Genomic DNA, 21107 nt, shown 5'->3' on the forward strand with positions numbered 1-21107 from the left:
GCTGCCCTCCACAACGGTCCGGCGTACAGGGGTGGAGTAGTGGCGATTAAATGTCTACGATACAGGTAACGTACGTCTTAAATGCTAATAAAGGCACATGGAAACGCATGACCGTTTCCCTCCAGGGGGGTTACGATGCACAGAGTGGAATCCAGTCGGTTAGTTTGATATTCTCCGAATGCTAGTCTCCGACTGGATGGTCGAGGACCTGTTACCGACTGGACGATGGGAACTCCTTAGTTCAGTCGGAACTGACTAAGGGCCTTGTCCCTTATGAGGGGTAGTCCTTGGGTAGGACCTACAGGGCAGGCCTATGACCCTACCCTAGGACTATAACCCCATCACCCGTCAAAACTAACTCGATTACATGATAGATCTCATCCTACTCATCACCGCCCAGCGAGCCTACAAATAGATTACTCACGAACGATGAAGAGCTTCATGGAATTGGAGAGGGAAGAAGGTTGATGATGACGATTTCCCCTCTCCGGGGCCCAAAACGGACTCCAGATCTGTCCTCCACATGAAGAACAGGATGTGGCGGCGCCTCCGTATCGCAAACGCGACGAAATCTTCTCTTCTAATTTTTTTCTGGGCGAAAGTGAATTTATAGAGCTGAGATTGGGGGCGGCAGAGCCACGTGGGCCCCACAAGCTGGGTTGCCGTGGTCAAGGGGTGGCCGCGGCACAGGTCTTGTGGCCCACTGGCCCACCCCCTCTCGTGGATCTTTGCGCGGGTATTTTTCATATTTTCCAGAAAAATTCTCCGTAAATTTTTAGGACGTTTCGAGAACTTTTATTTCCGTACAAAAACAACACCATGGCAATTCTGCTGAAAACAGCGTTAGTCTGGGTTAGTTCCATTCAAATCATGCAAGTTAGAGTCCAAAACAAGGGCAAAAGAGTTTGGAAAAGTAGATACGATGGAGACGTATCAGAACTGAAAGCAAAAAGTAAACAAAGCAAAGTAAAAGTAAAAGCTGAGATAATAATTATGGGTAGACCCGGGGCCGTAGTGTTCACTAGTGCCTTCTCTCATGAAAGCAAGTAGACGGTGGGTGAACGAATTACTATCGAGCAATTTATAGAACCGCGCAAAGTCATGACGTTATCTATGGCAATGATCATACATATAGGCATTGCTACTACAACAAAAGACCTTCCAACGGTGCCAGAAATAGGTATGTTGACGGCACCAGGAATCCTTCAGCTGTGGCTACGCCTTAAGGGACTTCCTAGGAAAGTATGCAAAGGATTTCCCCCGTGGCCTTGGAGCCTTGCGTTGGTGTTCCCTCGAAGAGGAAAGGGTAATGTAGCGTAGCGGTGGTAAGTACTTCCCTCAATTTGAGAACCAAGGTATTAATCCAGTGAAGGAGTATCTCAAGATCCTGCAGAAACACAAAAACTTGCTCCCAACGCTATGAAGGGGTTGTCAATCCCTTATAGATTGTTTGCCAAGTGAGAACTGAAAGCAACAAAGTAACAAAGCAAAGTAAAAGCGGAGGTGTAAACGATGGATGTGAATAGACCCGGGGGCCGTAGTGTTTACTAGTGGCTTCTCTCATGAAAGCAAGTAGACGGTGGGTGAACAAATTACTGTCGAGCAATTGATAGAACCGCGCAAAGTCGTGATGATATCTATGCAATGATTATTTCTATAGGCATCACGTCCGAAACAAGTAGACCGATACTTTCTGCATCTACTACTATTACTCCACACGTCGACCGCTATCCAGCATGCATCTAGTGCATTAAGTCCATAAGAACAGAGTAACGCCTTAAGCAAGATGACATGATGTAGAGGGATAATCTCAAACCAATGATAAAAAAACCCCATCTTTTTACCCTTGATGGCAACTACTTGATGTGTGCCTTGCTTCCCCTACTGTCACTGGGAAAGGTCACCACATGGTAGAACCCAAAACCAAGCACTTCTCCCATTGCAAGAATCATAGATCTAGTTGGCCAAACAAAACCCAAGACTCGGAGAGACTTACAAGGATATAAAATCATGCATATAAGAAATCAGCAAAGACTCAAATATATATCATAGATAATCTGATCACAAATCCACAATTCATCGGATCTCGACAAACACACCGCCAAAGAAGATTACATCGGATAGATCTCCATGAAGATCATGGAGAACTTTGTATTGAAGATCCAAGAGAGATAAGAAGCCATCTAGCTACTAACTACGAACCCGTAGGTCTGAAGTGAACTACTCACGAGTCATTGGAGGGGCGATGATGATGATGAATAAGCCCTCCAACTCCAAAGTCCCCTCCGGCAGGGTGCCGGGAAGGGTCTCCAGATGAGATCTCGTGGAAACGGAAGATTGCGGCGGCGGAAAAGTATTTTCGAGGCTCCCCTGATTTTTTGCGGAATATTTGGGAATTTATAGGCCAAAAACCTAGGTCAGGGGGCGGCCAGGCAGGCCACAAGCCTGCCCACCGTCGCCTCCCCCCTGGTGGCGGAGTGGGGGGTTGTGGGCTTCCTGGAGCCCACCTGGCTTGGCCCAAAAGCCCCCTGGTCTTCTTCCGTTCGAGAAAAAAATCATTTCGGGGTTTTTCTTCCGTTTGGACTCCATTCCAAAATCAGATCTGAAAAGAGTCAAAAACACGGAAAAAACAGGAACTGGCACTTGACACTGAATTAATAATTTAGTCCCAAAAAAGATATAAAAGGTACATAAAACAACCAAAGAAGACAAGATAACAACGTGAAACCATCAAAAATTATAGATACGTTTGAGACGTATCAGGCATCACGTCCAAAACAAGTAGACCGATACTTTCTGCATCTACTACTATTACTCCATACATCGACCGCTATCCAGCATGCATCTAGCGTATTGAGTTTATAAGAACAGAGTAACGCCTTAAGCAAGATGACATGATGTACATGGACAATCTCAAATCTATGATGAAAGCCCATCTTGTTACCCTTGATGGCAACAACACGATGCGTGCCTTACTGCCCCTTCGGTCACTGGGAAAGGTCACCGCACGGTATGAACCCAAAACCAAGCACTTCTCTCATTGCAAGAATCATAGATCTAGTTGGCCAAACAAAACCCAAGACTCGGAGAGACTTACAAGGATATCAAATCATGCATAAGACTCAAATATAATTCATAGATAATCTGATCACAAATTCACAATTCATCGGATCTCGACAAACACACTGCCAAAGAGGATTACATTGGATAAATCTCCATGAAGATCATGGAGAACTTTGTGTTGAAGATCCAAGAGAGAGAAGAAGCCATCTAGCTACTAACTACGGACCCGTAGGTCTGAAGTAGAGTACTCACGAGTCATTGGAGAGGCAATGATGTTGATGTAGAAGCCCTCCAGCTCCAAAGTCCCCTCCGACAGGGCACCGGGAAGAGTCTCCAGATGAGATCTCGCGGAAACGGAAGCTTGCGGCGGCGGAAAAGTGGTTTCGTGAACGCCCTTATTTTTTCTAGGATTTTTGGGAATATATAGGTGAAAGAGCTAGGGCAGGGAAGCTCCAGGGGGGCCACAAGCCTGGTAGCCGCGGGCCCCCCCTGGCCGCGGCTACAGGGCTTGTGGGCTCCTTGTGGGCCTCCTGCCTTGGCCCTCAAGTCTCCCGATCTTCTTCTGTTCTGGAAAAAATTATTTCAGGGATTTTATTCCGTTTGGACTCCGTTCCAAAATCAGATCTGAAAAGAGTCAAAAACACAGAAAAAACAGAAACTGACACTTGGCACTGAATTAATAAGTTAATCCCAAAAAAGATATAAAAGGTATATAAAACATCCAAAGTTGACAAGATAACAGCATGAAACCATAAAAAATTATAGATACGTTTGAGACGTATCAGGCCCCCTTACCAATCGCTCTCAGAAGGCCCTTGCCCTCGAACCATATCTCGCAGTCGGAAGACCAGCTCAGGTAGTTCAGTCCTGTCTGGGGCAACTCAAGAAACTCCATGTTGACGATTCCGGCCATCTGCAATTTATGCAAAAATAATGAGATTACAGCAGGTAATCTTTTGCATAAATGCGATGTGCATAAACTTATTCAATAAAATGACGTTTCATTATTTAATACATTTATTATTATTATATGATTTACCAAAAGATTAAAAGTGCTAAACAATTAATCTACAACAGTAAAAACACATAATAAAATTTTTAATTGAGATAGTATATTACGCGTATAGGATGCGTGAAAAAAAAACCAGAAACGAATTTCTGAGGTATCTTCTATTTTCATAGAGACTAAAGTACGTTTTTAATTTAAAAACCGTACTGTTTTCAATATCTAAATTTGGGCTGCCGGCCCAGTTCGCCATCAGGTGGACCGGTGCTCCTCCTCTTTTTTTAAAGGAGAGGCCCAAAATCGCGGTGGCCCAGCCAGGCCAGTCCGAGCCAGACCGGGTCCCTAGGGTTCCTAGCGCCCGATCCAGCGACGGGGATCCATCTGCCCGAGGTTGGCTGCGACAATGCAGGGGGCGAGGCGGGGCACGGCGAGCGACCAGCACGGCCACCGGGCGCGGCGCCGCGGCACAGCCAGCACTGCCAGCAGCCACGGGATGGGGCGCGGCCACCGGGCCAGGTGGTGGTCGAGGCCAGCAGCCACGGAGGGGCGCGGCCAGCACGGCACGGCGAGGCCACTGGGCCAGGCGGCGGGCGAGGCCAGCAACCACGGGGGGGGGGGGGGCACGGCCATCGGGCCAGGCGGCGGCCGAGGCCAGCAGCCACGGGAGGCGCGCTGCCAGCAGCGGCACGGTGCGGCCACCGGGCCAGGCGGCGGCCGAGGCCAGCAGGCACGGGGAGGGGCGGCACGGCCAGCGGGTCAGGCGGCGGACGAGGCCAGCATAGGCCAGCAGAGGCCAGTGACGCCAGCAGGGCACAGTACAGCAGTGGCTCTGACGCGCAGGATGATTCATCGTCAAATTCATCTGGAATCATGACGGCGCTTGGCACAGCAGGTGCGTTGTGGTGGTACTATGGCCATCTGGGTCATGATGTGTACCGACTCCCATATGATGTAGTCAACAAATCCGTGCTAATCCAAGAACATCGACATTGGTCGGCGACGTATTCGTCAGCGGGTTCTTGGCAGGAAAATCCACACCATAGGTGAGTTAAATCCGAAAAAATATACTAAGCGCAAAAACGGAATCGTGACAACGAGGGGAATCCACTTTTGCAAAGAGGGATCGGATTTATACCTCCGTGCGATCGACGATAGCCTGCTTGGGGTAGGCTTGACGCAGGCTCGATGGAGAGTTGGTGAAGCGTAGCATGCTGATAACGTGTTCCGCAACTCCTGCGGGCGAGTCCGGTCCAAGGTTGCGGAGCGGAGCTAGCGTCATAGATGAAGTAGTCCAAGTAGTCGAACACACAAAGTCATAGAACACGAGGAAGTAGAGAGGGAACAAAGCTTTATTAATCAATCAAGTCTCTGTTACAATGATGGCCTCTCCTCTGCTTATATAGGGGTATGGGGTGAAGGGATAAGTACCCATCTAACGTGAGTTTAGGAAACGATAGGGGTTGGCTAGCGCCAGCCACGCTATCCACGCGCGTGATGCGCCGCACCGTGACCTGGTCAGTTTCCCAACAAGGGGATCGCAAGGGCTATTTGCATAGCGTGTGGGTGTGCGTGCGTGTGCGCATCCATCGAACGGGAGTAGGACTAGGTCCAGGTGGTTAGGGGATCGCGAGGTGGGCGTGATCGCTGTGGGCTCACCGCGAGTGGTGGCCGCGAACGGAGCGGGCCAATCGGGACGCCGATTGGGTAGGGAGAGTGGGGGTCGTGCCCAGCGCAGACCCAGCTATAAAAGGCCTCGAGCTGATCATTGTAGCTGTGTGGTGTCGAGTTCGTGTTCGGGAAAAGGATTGTCGTACGAAGCCACAGGCATATGTACGCCCGAAAACACCAATGTCCTGTGTCTCCTCATTCCTTCTTCCTCCTTTGTTTGTGCCGAGAGAGAAGTATCCAGAGAGAGGTAGAGAGCGAGAGGAGGAGCTGAGCATGGGCACAAAGAGCAAGCTAGGGCTCGGAGCCAACAATGTCTCAAGAAAACCATAAAGGTTACGATAACGTCCACACGTGTGTTGGGAGTAACATCCGCCACACGTCTATAAGGCCCACCACTATGTAGACCAAAACTGATGCCAAATTCAGTTTCTAGTCTTTGGGCACTGGTGCCATACATAGCTCAGCCAGAGCCACAAAAAGATTTCTAGGCTTCGGAGCAAGTAGATGCTCCGATGCCAAATTCATCAAAGCTAGCTCCAAGGCACTAGCATCTGTGTTTGTTTATCAATTCCTTTGTTCAATCGGTGCCCTACATTGTGGAGCTGGTGCCATAATTTTCATTGTGATGAGATGCCACCTTTTTGATTAATAAGACACCGGCAACATAGTGGAAGGCCTAACACACAGATTGTGTCACGTTATCGTATGTATGCATATGGGAATTTTTTTGGATTCTCAGTTTTTAAAAACTTGAACAGGTTTTATAGTTACAAATAAATTTTAAAAATGAGACATTTTAATTTTTGAACCTTTTATGAAAAACACAAACATTTTTGGAAAATACTAACCATCTTCGAATCCATGATTTTGTGAAAAAAAAAAAGAACACTTTTTAAATTATGATTTTTTTCTTCTGAAAACGCGAATATTTTTTGGAAACTCAAACACTTTTAAAATTAATTAAATAATTTTAAAAATTTGAAGATTTGTTTAATTTATGATTTATTTTTTGAAAACACATACATTTTTGCAAAACATGAACAATTTTTAAAACAGGAGCATCTATTAAACAAGGAATAAAAAACATTTTTTTAAAGTACCGAACATTTTTAAAAAATACAAATAATTTTAGAATTTATGACCATATTTGAAAAATGGGAACCTTACATGAAATAACCAAACATTTTCTGAAAGTGCGAACTTTTGTTCAATTTTATGAACAAATTTTCAAAACGGGAACATTTATCAGAAATTCTTTGGAAATGCATATGTTTGTCGATATTTCCAGACAGCATTTGGAAAAACCGGATTCATGAACATTTGGAAATTTGTACAGACTTTGAAAATTTAAACAACAAAAAGTTGATTACATGAAATTTTTTAAAAGGGAAAAAGGAAAAGTGACAAAAATGAAGGAAATAAAAACCGGAAAAGAAATCGGTTTGCTACCATTTTGAAGGTTCCCAAAACTGGATCCTTATCCACGCAAATCGGCCGGCCTATGCCCGGTCCGCTCGCCTCCCCACCTATGGGCGCGCTTGGTTGCCCACAGACCTGTAACTAGGCCCGCTCGATGCAACATCTTTTTGATGTTGGGCTGTTTGATATATCTACATATATTGTTGGGTCTGCATCATACGTTTCTTAAAGCATCTCTGGGCATGGCTCAATGAAAACTGCCAGATCGACAATTTCTAGCTAAACAGGCCCGAAGATGCGAGTAGCATTAGCAATTAAGAGCATCTCCAACACCCGCGCTTCGCGCCGCGTTTAAAAAATTTATTTACCGCGCGCGCTTCGGCTGGTTTGACGCGTCGCGCAGCGCTGGTTCCAGCAGCAGCGCTAAAATGCAGCGCGCGCCGCTCCAGCAGCGCGTAAAAATGCAATGAACATGTGAATTTGACACAAACAAGTTGATGCATAAAAGTTCATGCCCACAAGTTCATCCAACCAAGTTCAAAATGCAAACTAAAGTTCAAGACATATAAATGAAAGACACATCAATCATCATCTTCCTCGTCTTCGTCCTCATCTTCCGAAGACGATTCTTCCGCCTCCGTAGATGAATCTTCCTCCCTAACCTCATCACGCACCGCATCACGTGAAGCTCCGACGGTGTTGGCAAGATCTTCAACGGCATCTTCATGGGAATGTGTGTGAGGAGGCACATCGAAAGACCTTCCACCTATGGCTGGAGGTGCACTCATGCCTCCCATGGCGGCCGAATGTGCACCCATGCCTCTCATGACGGCCGGAGGTGCACCCATGCCTCCCATAAGAGAAGCAAAACTCATGCCTCCCATGGCGGCCATAGCGTCGGAGGGTGCTCCAAAGCCACCCATGCCTCCCATGGCGGCCGGAGGTGCACCCATGCATCACATGGCTCCAAAGCCACCCATGCCTCCCATGGCGCCGAGACCACCGCCATCCATGGTGCCGAGGCCACCGCCACCCATGCCGTGGATCATGGCTCTTTTTTGGATCAAGACTTCTTCACGGCCAAGGTTGACATATTCCTTTTGCGCATCATTGAACAAAGATGTGTCCAAGAAGAACAAGTGCTTCTCCCATTCCAACAACTTAGCTCGCTCCTCCATGCCCACCTTCCTCTCCTCCAAAGCCATTTTCCTCTCCTCGGCGGCCATCCACCTCTCCTCGGCCGTAGCATCTTGGTTCCTTACCATTTTCCTCACCTCGTTGGCTTCTTTTCTTGCCTTTACAATAGCTTCCATAGCATTTGTGAGCTCATCATCTCCTTTCCTCTTCTTCTTTTCGGTTTTGTCCTTCTTGCACCCATCCGGTCGTTTTGGTTTCGAGTATGAAACCGAGTTGGGTGTGGGGCTTCTCTTGCCCTCATCACTTGATGCATCATCCTCCTCCTCATCATCATTCAACTCAATTGTTCGCTTGCGTTTGTTGCTCAAATGCAAATCATCCAAATCTTCACGCTTCTTCCATTTCTCATCATCCTTCAACACTTCATAGCAATGAGGCAAGGTAAAGATCTTTCCTTTCTTGATCTTCCCCTTTTTGGTTGTCCTCGTCTCTTCTTTGAACAAGTTTTGTGCAATGTTGTACTACAAGAAAAACAAAACAAGTTAGCACTTCGGACACCAAAAACAAGTATGATGAACATGTATGAGATGCCACTTACTCTATCATCCTCATTTGTGCCACTTGGGTTAAGCTTGTCAACTGCCTTTTGTGCGGCCGCCCACTTTTGACAATCCGAGTTGATTGTCGACCATCGGGACCGAAGTGATGTCTCGGAGCGGTCAATTCCACTCACGTTCTGAGCATCAAAGTATTCTTTCATTCGCCCCCAATAAGCATCTCTACTTTGATCACGTCCAATGGATGGATCCCTCGACACTTGCAACCAAGTATTGCATAGTAATTTGTCAGCGTTGGTGGTGTGATTGCCCGCTCTTCCTTTCGGCGCCGCGACAATGCCCTCACCCTCCTCGTCCACCTTAAACTCATGGTCGTCCAAATGGATGTCATTGGTTTGAGACCAATGCGAATTGTTGGACCCAACACCCATAGTTGACATGTATGCATCATCGTTGAGACTACAAAATTTTTTGAACAATGCAAATATAAGTTATCTATATGATGATGCATTGAAAAAATAACAAGAAAATAAAAGTTGGATTTTTTTTCACCTTGGGGGCATTTCGTCGAACACGTGGTGCGCGTCGGCCGCCGGCTCAACGAGTGAGCTCGTTGGCGCTTCGGTAGACGCCGCGCCGGTCCGCCGCCCTGCAAGCTTCTTCTTCGCCTTCGAGCTCCCGGAACCGTCCGCCGCCTTCTTCTTCGCGGATGTTTTTCCTTTCTTCGACCCCGCCGCATTGGGGAGCTTCGAGGTGCGGCGGCGGCACGGGACGGCGCCTGCGCGACGCCACCCGTCAGCGTGGTCATCCGCGGCGTCAAGAAGAGGCTGCCCGCGAGGCCGACGGTTGGCGGAGCTCCGGCGGTGGCGGCGGGGGGCTCGCGGCTGTACAGCAGGGTGAGCGGGGTGCCGGTCTGCGCGTCCATGGTGGCAGGGGCGCTGGCGCCGGCGCGCGCGGTGCGAAAGAGGAAGAAAGAGAGAGAGTTCGCGCGCGCTCGAGTCTGCCGCGCGCGAAAGTGAGCGCTTCAAATTACCAGCGCGGGATAAGGCGATGGACAGCGCGACCAACTTGTTTTAGCACGCGTGCGGTTTTTACGCGTCCGCTGAAGCATCCCACCGCGTCGCGCGCGTGCTAAAAAGGCATATTTTTAAACGCGATGCTTGTTTTGCGCTGCTGTTGGACCTTATCCCCTTATTTTCTTCCTCCCTCTCTCATTGTTCACACCGTCCCTCGCGCGCCGGATCTGTCTCCGCGCCCGCGTCGGCCGTGGCGTCCGAGTCAAATGCTACCTGCATTCCAACCTTCCCAAGAGCCCAAACAGCCCTCCCTGGCTATATCATTCAAACCATTCGAAAAAGGCACGGAATACCTTCTGTTCTTTTTGCAAAATAAGTTAGATATACTACTTGAGGTGAGAGAAAAATAAAGGCCAATTAATGACCCGGCGTATGGTCCATGTAAATAGGGTGCTTGACTGCCACGATGCCATGCACACCAAGCATTCTCTTCTTTATTTCTTCGCGTCCAAATCAATTAGTTTGCCCTCCCGCTCAAATATCCCAAATCCTTTCTTCACCCCGGCCATGACTCCATGGATGTACTAGCTTGCAAGCTAAGCTACACTTCTTCTTCATACCTACACTACACGTATGCATCTGCATGCATGGCCGGCGGGGTTAATTCCTTCCATCAACAGACCAAGCTTCGAATCAACCGTCGCCATGCCAACTTCATATATACATGGCGCATCATGCCAACACCTTCCCATCCCATCCCATCTCATCTCACCTCTCCATCATCACAGACAGAGCTAGCTAGCATCACTCGCCTACGCTCCCTCATGGCGGCCACCGGCACCAAGCAGCAGCAGCAGCAGCCGACGGCAGCACCGGCGGCGAACGTGGTGGATCCCAAGTTCGAGTGGACGGAGAAGGAGCACAGCTACGTGCTCCGCATCACCCTCACGGGCTTCAGGAAGGACAACTTCCGGGTGCAGGTGGACGGCACCGGGAGGCTCACCGTGCGAGGGGCGACCCCTCCGGGCGCCGGCGGCCCGGGCTCCGCCCTCCACAGGGTCTTCCAGCTGCCCGCAACCGCCAGCCTCGACGACATCGCCGGCCGCTTCGAGGCCGGTGTGCTCACGCTCACCGTGCCCAAACGCGCCTCTGCCGGTGCCGGTGTGGCCACGGAGGACGGTGCCCCGCCGACGTCCACGAAGGAGGCTGCCAAGCCGGCGCCACCCGCGGAGGTGGGCGGCGCCAAGAAGATGCCAAAGGAGGAGGGACTCAGCGCCAGGCAGATGCTCGCCGAGGACGACAGCGGCAAGAAAAAAGAAACCGCCGCGGGCGCCGAGCCCAAGGAGAGCACGCTCAGCCGGACGACTCGGCAGGTCGCCGAGCACGTTAAGCGCATGGAAGAGGAGGCCAACAGGCGCAAGCAAGAGGGAGAGAAGAAGCCAGCACCGGCGGCGAAGAAGGACCAAAACCCGAGGCCCAAGCCTCCTCAAGCTGCGGCGACACCCGAGGTGCCGGCACTGAAGCTAGAGCCTGCCGTCGGCGAGAAGGCCAAGGCGGCAGCTGACCGGGAGAGCCTGGCGGAGAGGGTTAGGCTGTGCGGCGACGGCGAGGAAAAGAGGGCCAAGGTTGCTGCTGCCATGCCGGCAACCATGGAAGAGAAAGCGGAGCGCGAGAAGGCGGCGGTGGCGGCATCATGCACCGCGTGGAAGGAGCGCATCGCCCGGGAGCTCAAGGGGCTGACGGACATGAAGTGGGCGGATAGCGCGGTGGAGATGGCGAGGAAGAACAAGGAGGTGGTCGCCGTCGGCGTCGCCGCCTTCTCTCTCGGCTTCTTCGTCTCCCAGAAGCTCTTCGGCAAGTGAGCAGGGATGCATACGAATGATGACTATCTCACGTACACCAACAGTGGGTGCGTAATATGTACAGGCTACTATTGTATGATTAAAATGTACGTACACTGACTGAAACAAGTACTATTTGTGTAACTAGTAAGTAATCGTGCACACGTGTTGACTAATAGAGCAAAAGTGAAAGTATTAAAAGCACAAGAACTTTAGAGCATAAAAAGCTTTCACTCATTGGAAAATATATTCATACGTGACATCAAGGATGTTAAGAATCAAACTGATTGCGTATCCTTCATTGATGATTTACAGTAAGTATATATATCTCCTGAAGAGTCTCGACTCTCCAGTCTCGACTCTCTGGAGGGGCGTCGGTCCTGGAGGACACGGCGGTTCTAACAGAAGAAGCGCCCGTGCGGGAACCGCATGGCGGTTTGGGCAAGAGGAGATTCCTTCCTAATTACATATTGTAATTAATCACAATACTCCCCCTAATCTATGCTTGACCATGTAGAGTTGCCTCACGATCATTCAGGTAGGGCTATTATCTTGAAAAGATACTCCAGCTATCATCTTGTAAAGATTCTCCTTCAAAAAGTTCTTCATGAAAACTTGATGAGAATCTGAAACATAAACTCACAAAAATAGCATAATGTGATGTTATTGAACAATGATATCTCAAGAAAAGACTCCCCCTGTTGCCTGCAAGTCTCTAAGTCGTCGCATACCAATTCCATGAACATATTTCTGGAATGTTGAGTTTGGTAGAGACTTAGTAAATAAATCAGCAAGGTTGTCGCATGATTTGACTTGCAGAATGCTTATTTCCCCTCTTTTCTGAAGATTGTGAGGGAAAACCCATTTAGGAGAAATATGCTTAGTGATATTACTCTTGATGTATCTTGTTTGCATCTGTGCAGCACAGGCTGCATTATCCTCATAGATAATGGTGGGTGATTCAATTGAACCAATTCCACATGATTGTTGTATGTGGATTATCATTCTGCGAAGCCATACACATTCACATGATGCTTCAAATAATGAAATTATTTCAGAATGATTGGTAGATGTAGCCACTAGAGTCTGTTTTGAAGACTTCCATGATATAGCTGTACCACCATGTAGGAACACAAAGCCGGTCTGAGATCTGGCATTATGGGGATCAGACAAATAACCGGCATCGGTATATCCAATCATATTAGAGTCCAGATTGCGCTGAAACTGGAAAAATAGGCCTAGATCCTTTGTGCCTTGGAGATATCGAAAGATATTCTTCACTCCAGACCAATGACGTTTGGTGGGAGCTGCGTTGTGTCTAGCAAGTAGATTCACTGCAAATGCAATATCAGGTCTTGTGCAATTTGCAAGATACATAAGCGCTCCAACAGCACTGAGATATGGAACTTCAGGTCCCAACACCTCTTCTCCATCATCCCTCGGTCTGAACGGATCTTTCTCTACGTCTAGAGATCGAACCACCATAGGAGTTTTAGATGGATAGGATTTGTCCATATTGAATTTCTCCAATATTTTCTGGATATAGGCAGTTTGGTGTACCATGATTCCTGAGGGAAGGTGCTCAAGTTGAATACCTAAGCAAAATTTGGTTTTACCCAAATCCTTCATCTCAAATTCCATCTTTAGGTGATTGCGTGCTTCATCAATGACTGGTGCACTGCCGATGATGTTGAGATCATCAACATACACAGAGATGATGCAAAATCATGTAGAGGACTTCTTGATGAAGACACATGGGCAATCATCACTATTGGAGTAACCTTTCTTAAGAAGAAACTCACTTAGTGGGTTGTACCACATCCGTCCCGACTGTTTTAAGCCATACAATGACTTATTCAGCTTTACACAATACATGTTGCGTTTTGCACTGTTATTCGGGACAGAGATTCCGTCAGGAACCTTCATATATATGTCCGAATCTAGTGACCCGTAAATATATGCGGTCACGACGTCCATCAACTGCATGGATAGACGATTTTGTACTGCCATAGATATAAGATATCGGAAAGTGGTTCCACTCATTACTGGAGAGTATGTCTCATTGAAATCAATGTCGGGTTTCTGCGTAAAACCTTGTGCTACGAGCCTTGCTTTATATCTCACCACCTCATTGTTCTCATTCCGTTTCCGGAGGAAACCCCATTTGAATCCCACAGGAAAAACATTGGGAGGTGTAGGTATTGCTTCAGTGAATACCTTTCTTTTGTTAAGCGAGGCAATTTCTGCTTGGATTGCATCCTTCCATTTAGGCCAGTCGGAGCGCCTTTGGCACTCGACGATAGTCCTTGGATCATGATCGGTGAGAAGGGTATCTGCAATCTTTTCAGCAAAATATATGTCGACAGTCGTAGTCTTACGGTCAAATGATTCTCCAGAATCAACATAGTTGATGGAAATTTCCTGCACCCCTAGAGACTCTTCGTGATTTCCCAATACGGTTGAGTCTGGGTGTTCCGATGTTCCAACCAGTTTGTGCACACTAGAGCTGGGTTGTGGAGGTTGCCCTTTCACTGGGTGTGAACTACCCATCAGGTGTTTGTCAACGTTGAGTTGACCTGCATTTAGTGACTCCGAGGATTTTCTCCTCGATTTCCTTTGCTGCTTGCTAGAAGCTAGCTCCAGGTCAGAGGCCATACTACTCCCCTTCTTTTTAGGAACAGGGAGTTGAGTGATTTTTATTGGTACCTCCACTCTTTGTGGCGCGTTTCTGGCCGGATTTAAGGATTTTGTAACACCTTTCATATGAGTAAATGAATCTGGCAGATTATTTGCAAGATGTTGCAAATTAATGATCTTTCGAACTTGAAGTTCGGTCTCATGGGTACGTGGATCAGAGGATGAAATGGCATGAGCATTCCAATCAATTTCCGGGCATTCTTTCTGGTACTTGAAATCTCCCCCTAATGCCGGAAAATGTTCCTCATTAAATATGCAATCAGCGTGACGGGCTGTGAACAGATCCCCAGTTAAGGGTTCCAGGTACTTGATAATCGACGGCGATTTCTACCCCACATAGATCCCCAACTTTCTGTGTGGGCCCATAGATGTCTGCTGTGGTGGTGAGATCGGGATGTATGCAGCACATTCAAACTTGCGTAGATGGGAAATGCTTGGAGGATTACCACGTACCAATTCCAGAGGGAAGAACTGTGATATGCAGTTGGCCTCAATTGTATCAAGTCGGCAGCGTGTAAAGCTGCATGACCCCAACAAGAGGTTGGCAAGTTGCAATTCGTCAATAAAGGTCTTGCAATGAGTTTAATCCTCTTAATTAATGCTTCAGCCAAACCATTTTGTGTATGGACATATGGAACAGAGTGCTGAACTTCAAACCCAAAGCCATGCAAAAAAACATTGAAAGCCCGTGAGGAGAATTCTGCAGCATTGTCCATTTGAATTGTCTTAATTCCACTTTCAGGATAATGGGCTTGCAACTTAATGACTTGCCTCATTATCTTGGCAAATGCATGGTTTCGCGTGGATAGAAGACACACATGTGACCATCGTGTAGATGCGTCAATCAGAACCATGAAATACCGGAAAGGTCCAGATAATGGTTGAATGGGACCACAAATGTCTCCTTGAATACGTTCAAGGAACTGAAGTGGTTCAGCTTGTATTTTGAGATGCGAGGGCCTCAAAATTAGCTTTCCCGTGGCACAAGATGTGCACACAAAATCAGATTGAGGAAATTTTGACTCAAGCAAATTATGACCAATGGAATTGCTAGTAATTTTTCTCATCATCCCTATTCCGGGATGGCCTAGGCGATCATGCCAGGTTTGGAATGCATTAACATTCTGAAAAATTACTTTGTATGCAACATGTTCCACGGGTTTGATGTACGCATAGTACAAACCAGACGATAGAGAAGGAATTTTCTCATGTACCTTTTTGCCATATCCGTGATCTTTAGTAAAGAGTAAATACTCCTCTTTGTTGTCTTCATGGGTTTCAATATGAAAACCATTCTTACAGATATCTCGATAACTGATCAGGGTACGTGATGAGTCGGGATACAATAAAGCATCCTCTATCGTCACTTGTGTACCACTTGGGAGGGTGAATATGGCACGTCCAGTACCAACAATCACTGTATCGCGTCCAGCGATAGTTAGAATATCTCCATTCATCTTTTTCGGAGTTTGGAAATATTTTATCTCCCTCAGTATGGAGTTTGTGGTACCACTGTCCACAAGGCATAATTCCTCTTCCATCGGATTGTCCCCGTAGAAAAACAGGGGCAAGGTGCTCCCTCTCCTTTTCTCCTTCTGTGTTCTTTTGTCGCCCTTGTTGGCTGTTCTACGTGCTGATAACGTGTTAAGAATCAAACTGATTGCGTATCCTTCATTGATGATTTACATGAAGTATATATATCTTCTGGAGAGTCTCGACTCTCTGGAGAGGCGTCGGTCCTGGAGGACACGACGGTTCTAACAGAAGAAGCGCCCGTGCGGGAACCGCATGACGGTTTGGGCAAGAGGAGATTCCTCCCTAATTACATATTGTAATTAATCACAGTAAATGACATCTAAGGCTAAGGAAGAATTCTAGAAAGCCGAGTACTCACAAGTGGTAATCTCATCTGGTGTTGCTTTTGGAGAATGGAAGCTTCCGAACATATAGCATGGTGTCTGTTGTCCCTAAATGATCATAAACAACATCATTTGTAGTACTCTATTACAACTTGAATTGATTTATTATTTTCGTTTAGAAACTCAAGTGTTTTGTCTTCGTGATTACACAAGGATTGGTGCAAAGGAAGGACCAAGGGGACTTTTTCTTTCGACGTCCGAAAGGGCATGGTCTTGCTTATTCAGTTTCGAAATTGACCATTGATATACAAATGTAACCTTGATAAGTACAACGTATGACGTCAGATCCAATGTTTAGTTGATAACCATTCTACTGCAGATTTTCAGTTTTGTGCATAGGCATAAGAACTGTAACTAGTGTTGCTCAATTACCATGATGACATAATAATTGTAACTAGTGCTGCTAAACTACCATGATGCATTGCAGGAAAAGAGTACATCATGCATTGATGTGTTTGATTACCTGCACCATTTTTTGGAGGTTGCATAAAATAAACGGGCCAGTGTTTGATTACCTGCACCATTTTTTGGAGGTTGCATAAAATAAACGGGCCATGCTGAATAGAGTCTGGTTGAGGAGATGCATGCCAAAATACGATATTTGCACGATGTTTGGTCATCTCTATATATGTTGCCTGCATAGTGAAAGCTATTGGGAACCACTAGCAATCAGACTACTGATGGCTAGCTTTCTATCATACTAGTCTATTGCCGTTGGATTACTAATATGTGGGCCGTTCGATTATGTACCAGGTGTGCACCCACGTTGTGGGATTTTTTCTGTTCAGATTTGCAGTAATTAAGCCTTGAGCCATAACAACTACCTTAAATCACGTTGGGTCTTTCCATGCTTCCGTCCTGTCCCATGCTTAATTGTGCCACATCCAACGTCTAGGTTTATAAGGCTGATAGTTTACGGTTGAAGCAAATTTATAAACTGAAGGAAGCAACATTTTTTGTTTCCAATGTTATTAAGTTTTGCTTCTAATGGAGTTGTTGCTTTGAAATGTAGCCACGTATTGGAAGCAATTACCCGCAAAAAAAAATGCTTCACACAAAAATAAGAATATTCTTGCTCTCATGGATGGAGTGTTTTACCCATAGAAACACCATTTTTTAGGAAATAATCTGTGATAATTGCTTCCAATACTTGGCTACATCTAATTATGAGCCATGCAGTTCGATTCCATATGATAAAAATTGTTTTCAATTGTTGCAATTTAATTTTGCTTCCTACCTAAAATATTTTGTTTCCCTTGGCTAACTAGATTGCTTTAAGATATCTGAATCTCGTTTCCAACATAGACGAAGAAATATATTTGCTTAGAGAGCAAATAATCAGCTTTCAAAGATAATTGTGTTTGCTTCCCAAGTTACGAAAGCTATTTGCTTAGATCTACATTACGTCCAAAACACAATATCATTCAATATCGAAGAAAACATTGTTCCTTTTTTGCTTCCAACGAAACTATGCTTCCAACAAAAGTAATACTATTTGCTTCCTGTGATATTAGCATTTGCTTTTGTATACAAGAATTGTCACAGGGTTAGCTTCGTCCGACACAATGCTACCGCGATGGCGCATGCGAGAGGGGGACATGCCAGACGGACCATAGAAGCATCCATTGGCACGACCCATGATTAAACATAGATGCTGTTGGCCGTCGTCTAGGCGGCAGAGCGTGGAAACGGCGGCCAAGAGAGAAGGGGAGATGTCTTTGAGATTTAGGGGCTCCGTGTGAAGTGATCTTCACCGCTGATAAGGAGCGCCATGGATGGTCGTCGGCGAGGCAGCATGCTAAGAAAGATGAAGCATGGTGATACAGATGATGGGAGCGGTGCGTTTGATGCGAGCTGGGTGGAGGTACGTGTAAGGAAAGAGAGAAGAATGAGTTTTGGAAGAGCATCCTCGGGCCATTGATCAGGGGAGGAGATTACGCGGCATATGCGGGTGATTAGCAACTGATTGACGTGATTTGTTTTTTTCGAAAAACAAGAGATGGGATAAGAAGTATCCTCACAATGAGATTCGGACGGAATCGGCGGTAGTCAATTGGTCTGATGCATTACCTCCGATCAGACTACAGACTACAAGAGTTTCCCAAAGCTATTTCTACTCGGTATTTTGTTCCATAATTGCACCGTGATTAGTAGTTATAGCATATCCAACAGCCCCACAAAAAATTCGCGTCCAATAGAAGTCATAGCATATCCAACAGCCCCACAAAAAATTCGCGTCCAATAAAAGTTATAGCGCGCCACTGTAGTACTTTTAATGCGTCGGGACCAACATTATTTTAGCAGACGTCCAAAAACACGCGCCCAAAAAAGCACGCGGTGTAAATTGTAAAGTGTGCGCAATCTGCCACCCATAATATGTTGCGCGTGATAACATTTTCAGCGCGTGGCCAAAACATTTTAGCTCGTGCAATATTTTACATCATCGATCTATTGAAACTGTTCGACACCAAAAATATGGATTTTTAACGCGTGGAGCTTTTTTTAGGTGCCGGCTGAAGATGCTCTTAAAAATTACACTGAAACGTGAACAACACACCCACAAGTTCACATTAGCAACACACACACAAACATACATTTTCACATGAATAACACACACATGACAACACCCTCACAAGTTCGAAGCACTGTTGTCTGAGGTGTATATGTATTTGCCTATGACCGTCGAAATAGAATAGGTACAACATGAAAGTCATGTGAAACAGGTAGATGAGACTACTGGTCAAAGAAAAATTCAAATGGTTGACTGTGCGAAATTCATCGAAATAGCTTCAAACATAAACATGAAATTAAACATTTACGGTCATGAAATCACAAACCAATCGCCTGAATGAAACCATAACATTGATATGCATTTTTTTTGTATGGAGAATTTATAGACCGGCGAACGAGATTAGAGGCGGAATTGCTAAATCTCAGTCGAGTGAGATTTAACCAAGTATCAGTGGATACTATATTCATGAGATTTTACATGGAGATCTGTATAAAAAATATTTTTTATCTTTGTTTTATATGTTCTACTCATTTTATATGTTTTACATGGAGATTTGGTTAAAACTCAAGTCTTTTTTGGAAGGTGATCGTAGGGTGCTGTGCACGCGGCCGGCCGAGGATGGACGGAGTTGGCTTGGGTGCCTCGATGACATGCACACCAAGCATTAATATTCCCCGTCTTTCTTTCTTCATCCATAAATTTGCCCTCCCGCGCAAAGATCCCAAAACCTTTCCTCACCCATGGATCCATGTAGTACTAGCTTGCAAGCTAAGCTACACGTATATGCATCCATCCATACACCAATCTCCTCACAGCCCAAGCTTCGAATCAATCACCCAAACATTCCATCCGTCACCTACGTCCTATATGTATGTATATATACACGGCGCACCATGCCACCCTTCAATTCCCATCTCACCTCTCCATCATCACCATCATCATCCATCCATCCATTCCACAGAGCTAGCTAGCATCACCCGCAGGCCATCACGATTCCTTCCCTACGCTCCCTCATGGCGGCCACCGGCGCCAGGCAGCAGCAGCAGCCGCAGGCGGCGGCGGCGGAGCCCAAGTTCGAGCTGGCGGAGAAGGCCGGCAGCTACGTGCTCCGCATCACCCTCCAGGGCTTGAGGAAGGACGACTTCCGGGTGCAGGTGGACCGCGCCGGGAGGCTCACCGTGCGCGGCGCCACCAGGCCGGGCTCCTCCCTCCACAAGGTCTTCCAGCTCCCCGCAGACGCCAGCCTCGACGACATCGCCGGCCGCTTCCAGGCCGGCGTGCTCACGCTCACCGTGCCCAAGCGCGTCCCGTCGACGAGCGTCGAGGAAGTCAAGAAGAGTACACCCGGCGTGGCCAAGGAGGAGGACGCCGCCAAGACGACGCAGTCCGCAGAGGTCGACGCCGCCAAGAGCATGCCCGCCAAGCCGACGCCACCGGCAGAGGTTGACGGCGCCAAGAAGATGGGCAAGGAGGAGGGTGCCGCCAAGCCGACGCCACCGGCAGAGGTCGACGGCGCCAAGAAGATGTCCAAGGGCAGCGGTGCTGGAAAGAAGGAGACCGACGGCGCCAAGCAGCCGGCTGGCAGGGACGACGGCGGCGAGAAGAAGGAAACCGCCGTTGGCACCAAGCCCAAGGAGAGCACGTTCGGCAGGACGACGCGCCAGGTCGCGGAGCATGTTCAACGCATGGAGGAGGACAGCAGACGCAAGGAAATTGAGCACAAGCCGGCGCCAGCGGCGAAGAAGGAACAGGAACCAAAGCCCAAGGCTCCTCAGGCGGCAGCGACACCCGAGAAGCCGGCACCAAAGCCAACCTCCGGCGAGGTTGGAAAGGAGAGCCTGGCGGAGACGGTGAGGCAGCACGGCGAGGAAGAGAGGGCCAAGGCTGCTGCCGCGGCGACGGTCATGGAAGCAAAAGCGGAGCGGGCGAAGAAGGCGGTGGCGTCGACGTGCGCGGCCTGGAAGGAGCGCATCGCCGGGGAGCTCAAGGGGGTGACGGACATGAAGTGGGCAGACGACGCGGTGGAGATGGCACGGAAGAACAAGGAGGTTATCGCCGTCGGGGTTGCCGCCTTCTCCATCGGCTTCCTTGTCTCCCAGAAGCTCTTCAGGAAGTGAGCAGCGCTGCATATGTAACATGTAAATATGCACTGAACATGTAAAGATATGTGTGCAAGTAAAGTGTGTAAACCAAAACCTGGCTGAAGATTGATATGACAAATTAGTATGCCTTTCTTTTACACATGCGCAGCATATACTCCCTCCGTTCCTAA

At 47.5% G+C, this 21107-nt stretch overlaps 2 protein-coding genes across 2 annotated transcripts; both read left to right on the forward strand.

Annotated features, from left to right (window-relative positions):
- Nucleotides 1–10632: 10632 nt before the first annotated feature.
- LOC123452570 (inactive protein RESTRICTED TEV MOVEMENT 2-like) lies at nucleotides 10633–11851 on the forward strand. The gene has a single exon (XM_045129246.1). It carries the CDS (start codon nucleotides 10691–10693, stop codon nucleotides 11726–11728), a length of 1038 nt encoding a protein of 345 aa, XP_044985181.1. The 5' UTR covers nucleotides 10633–10690; the 3' UTR covers nucleotides 11729–11851.
- A 7806-nt stretch (nucleotides 11852–19657) lies between these two features.
- On the forward strand, nucleotides 19658–21074 carry LOC123452578 (neurofilament heavy polypeptide-like). Its single transcript, XM_045129257.1, has one exon. It carries the CDS (start codon nucleotides 19849–19851, stop codon nucleotides 20950–20952), a length of 1104 nt encoding a protein of 367 aa, XP_044985192.1. The 5' UTR covers nucleotides 19658–19848; the 3' UTR covers nucleotides 20953–21074.
- The last annotated feature ends 33 nt before the right edge of the window (nucleotides 21075–21107 follow it).

The sequence above is a fragment of the Hordeum vulgare genome, chromosome 1H (assembly GCF_904849725.1).
Source record: "Hordeum vulgare subsp. vulgare chromosome 1H, MorexV3_pseudomolecules_assembly, whole genome shotgun sequence".
Lineage (NCBI taxonomy): Eukaryota > Viridiplantae > Streptophyta > Magnoliopsida > Poales > Poaceae > Hordeum > Hordeum vulgare.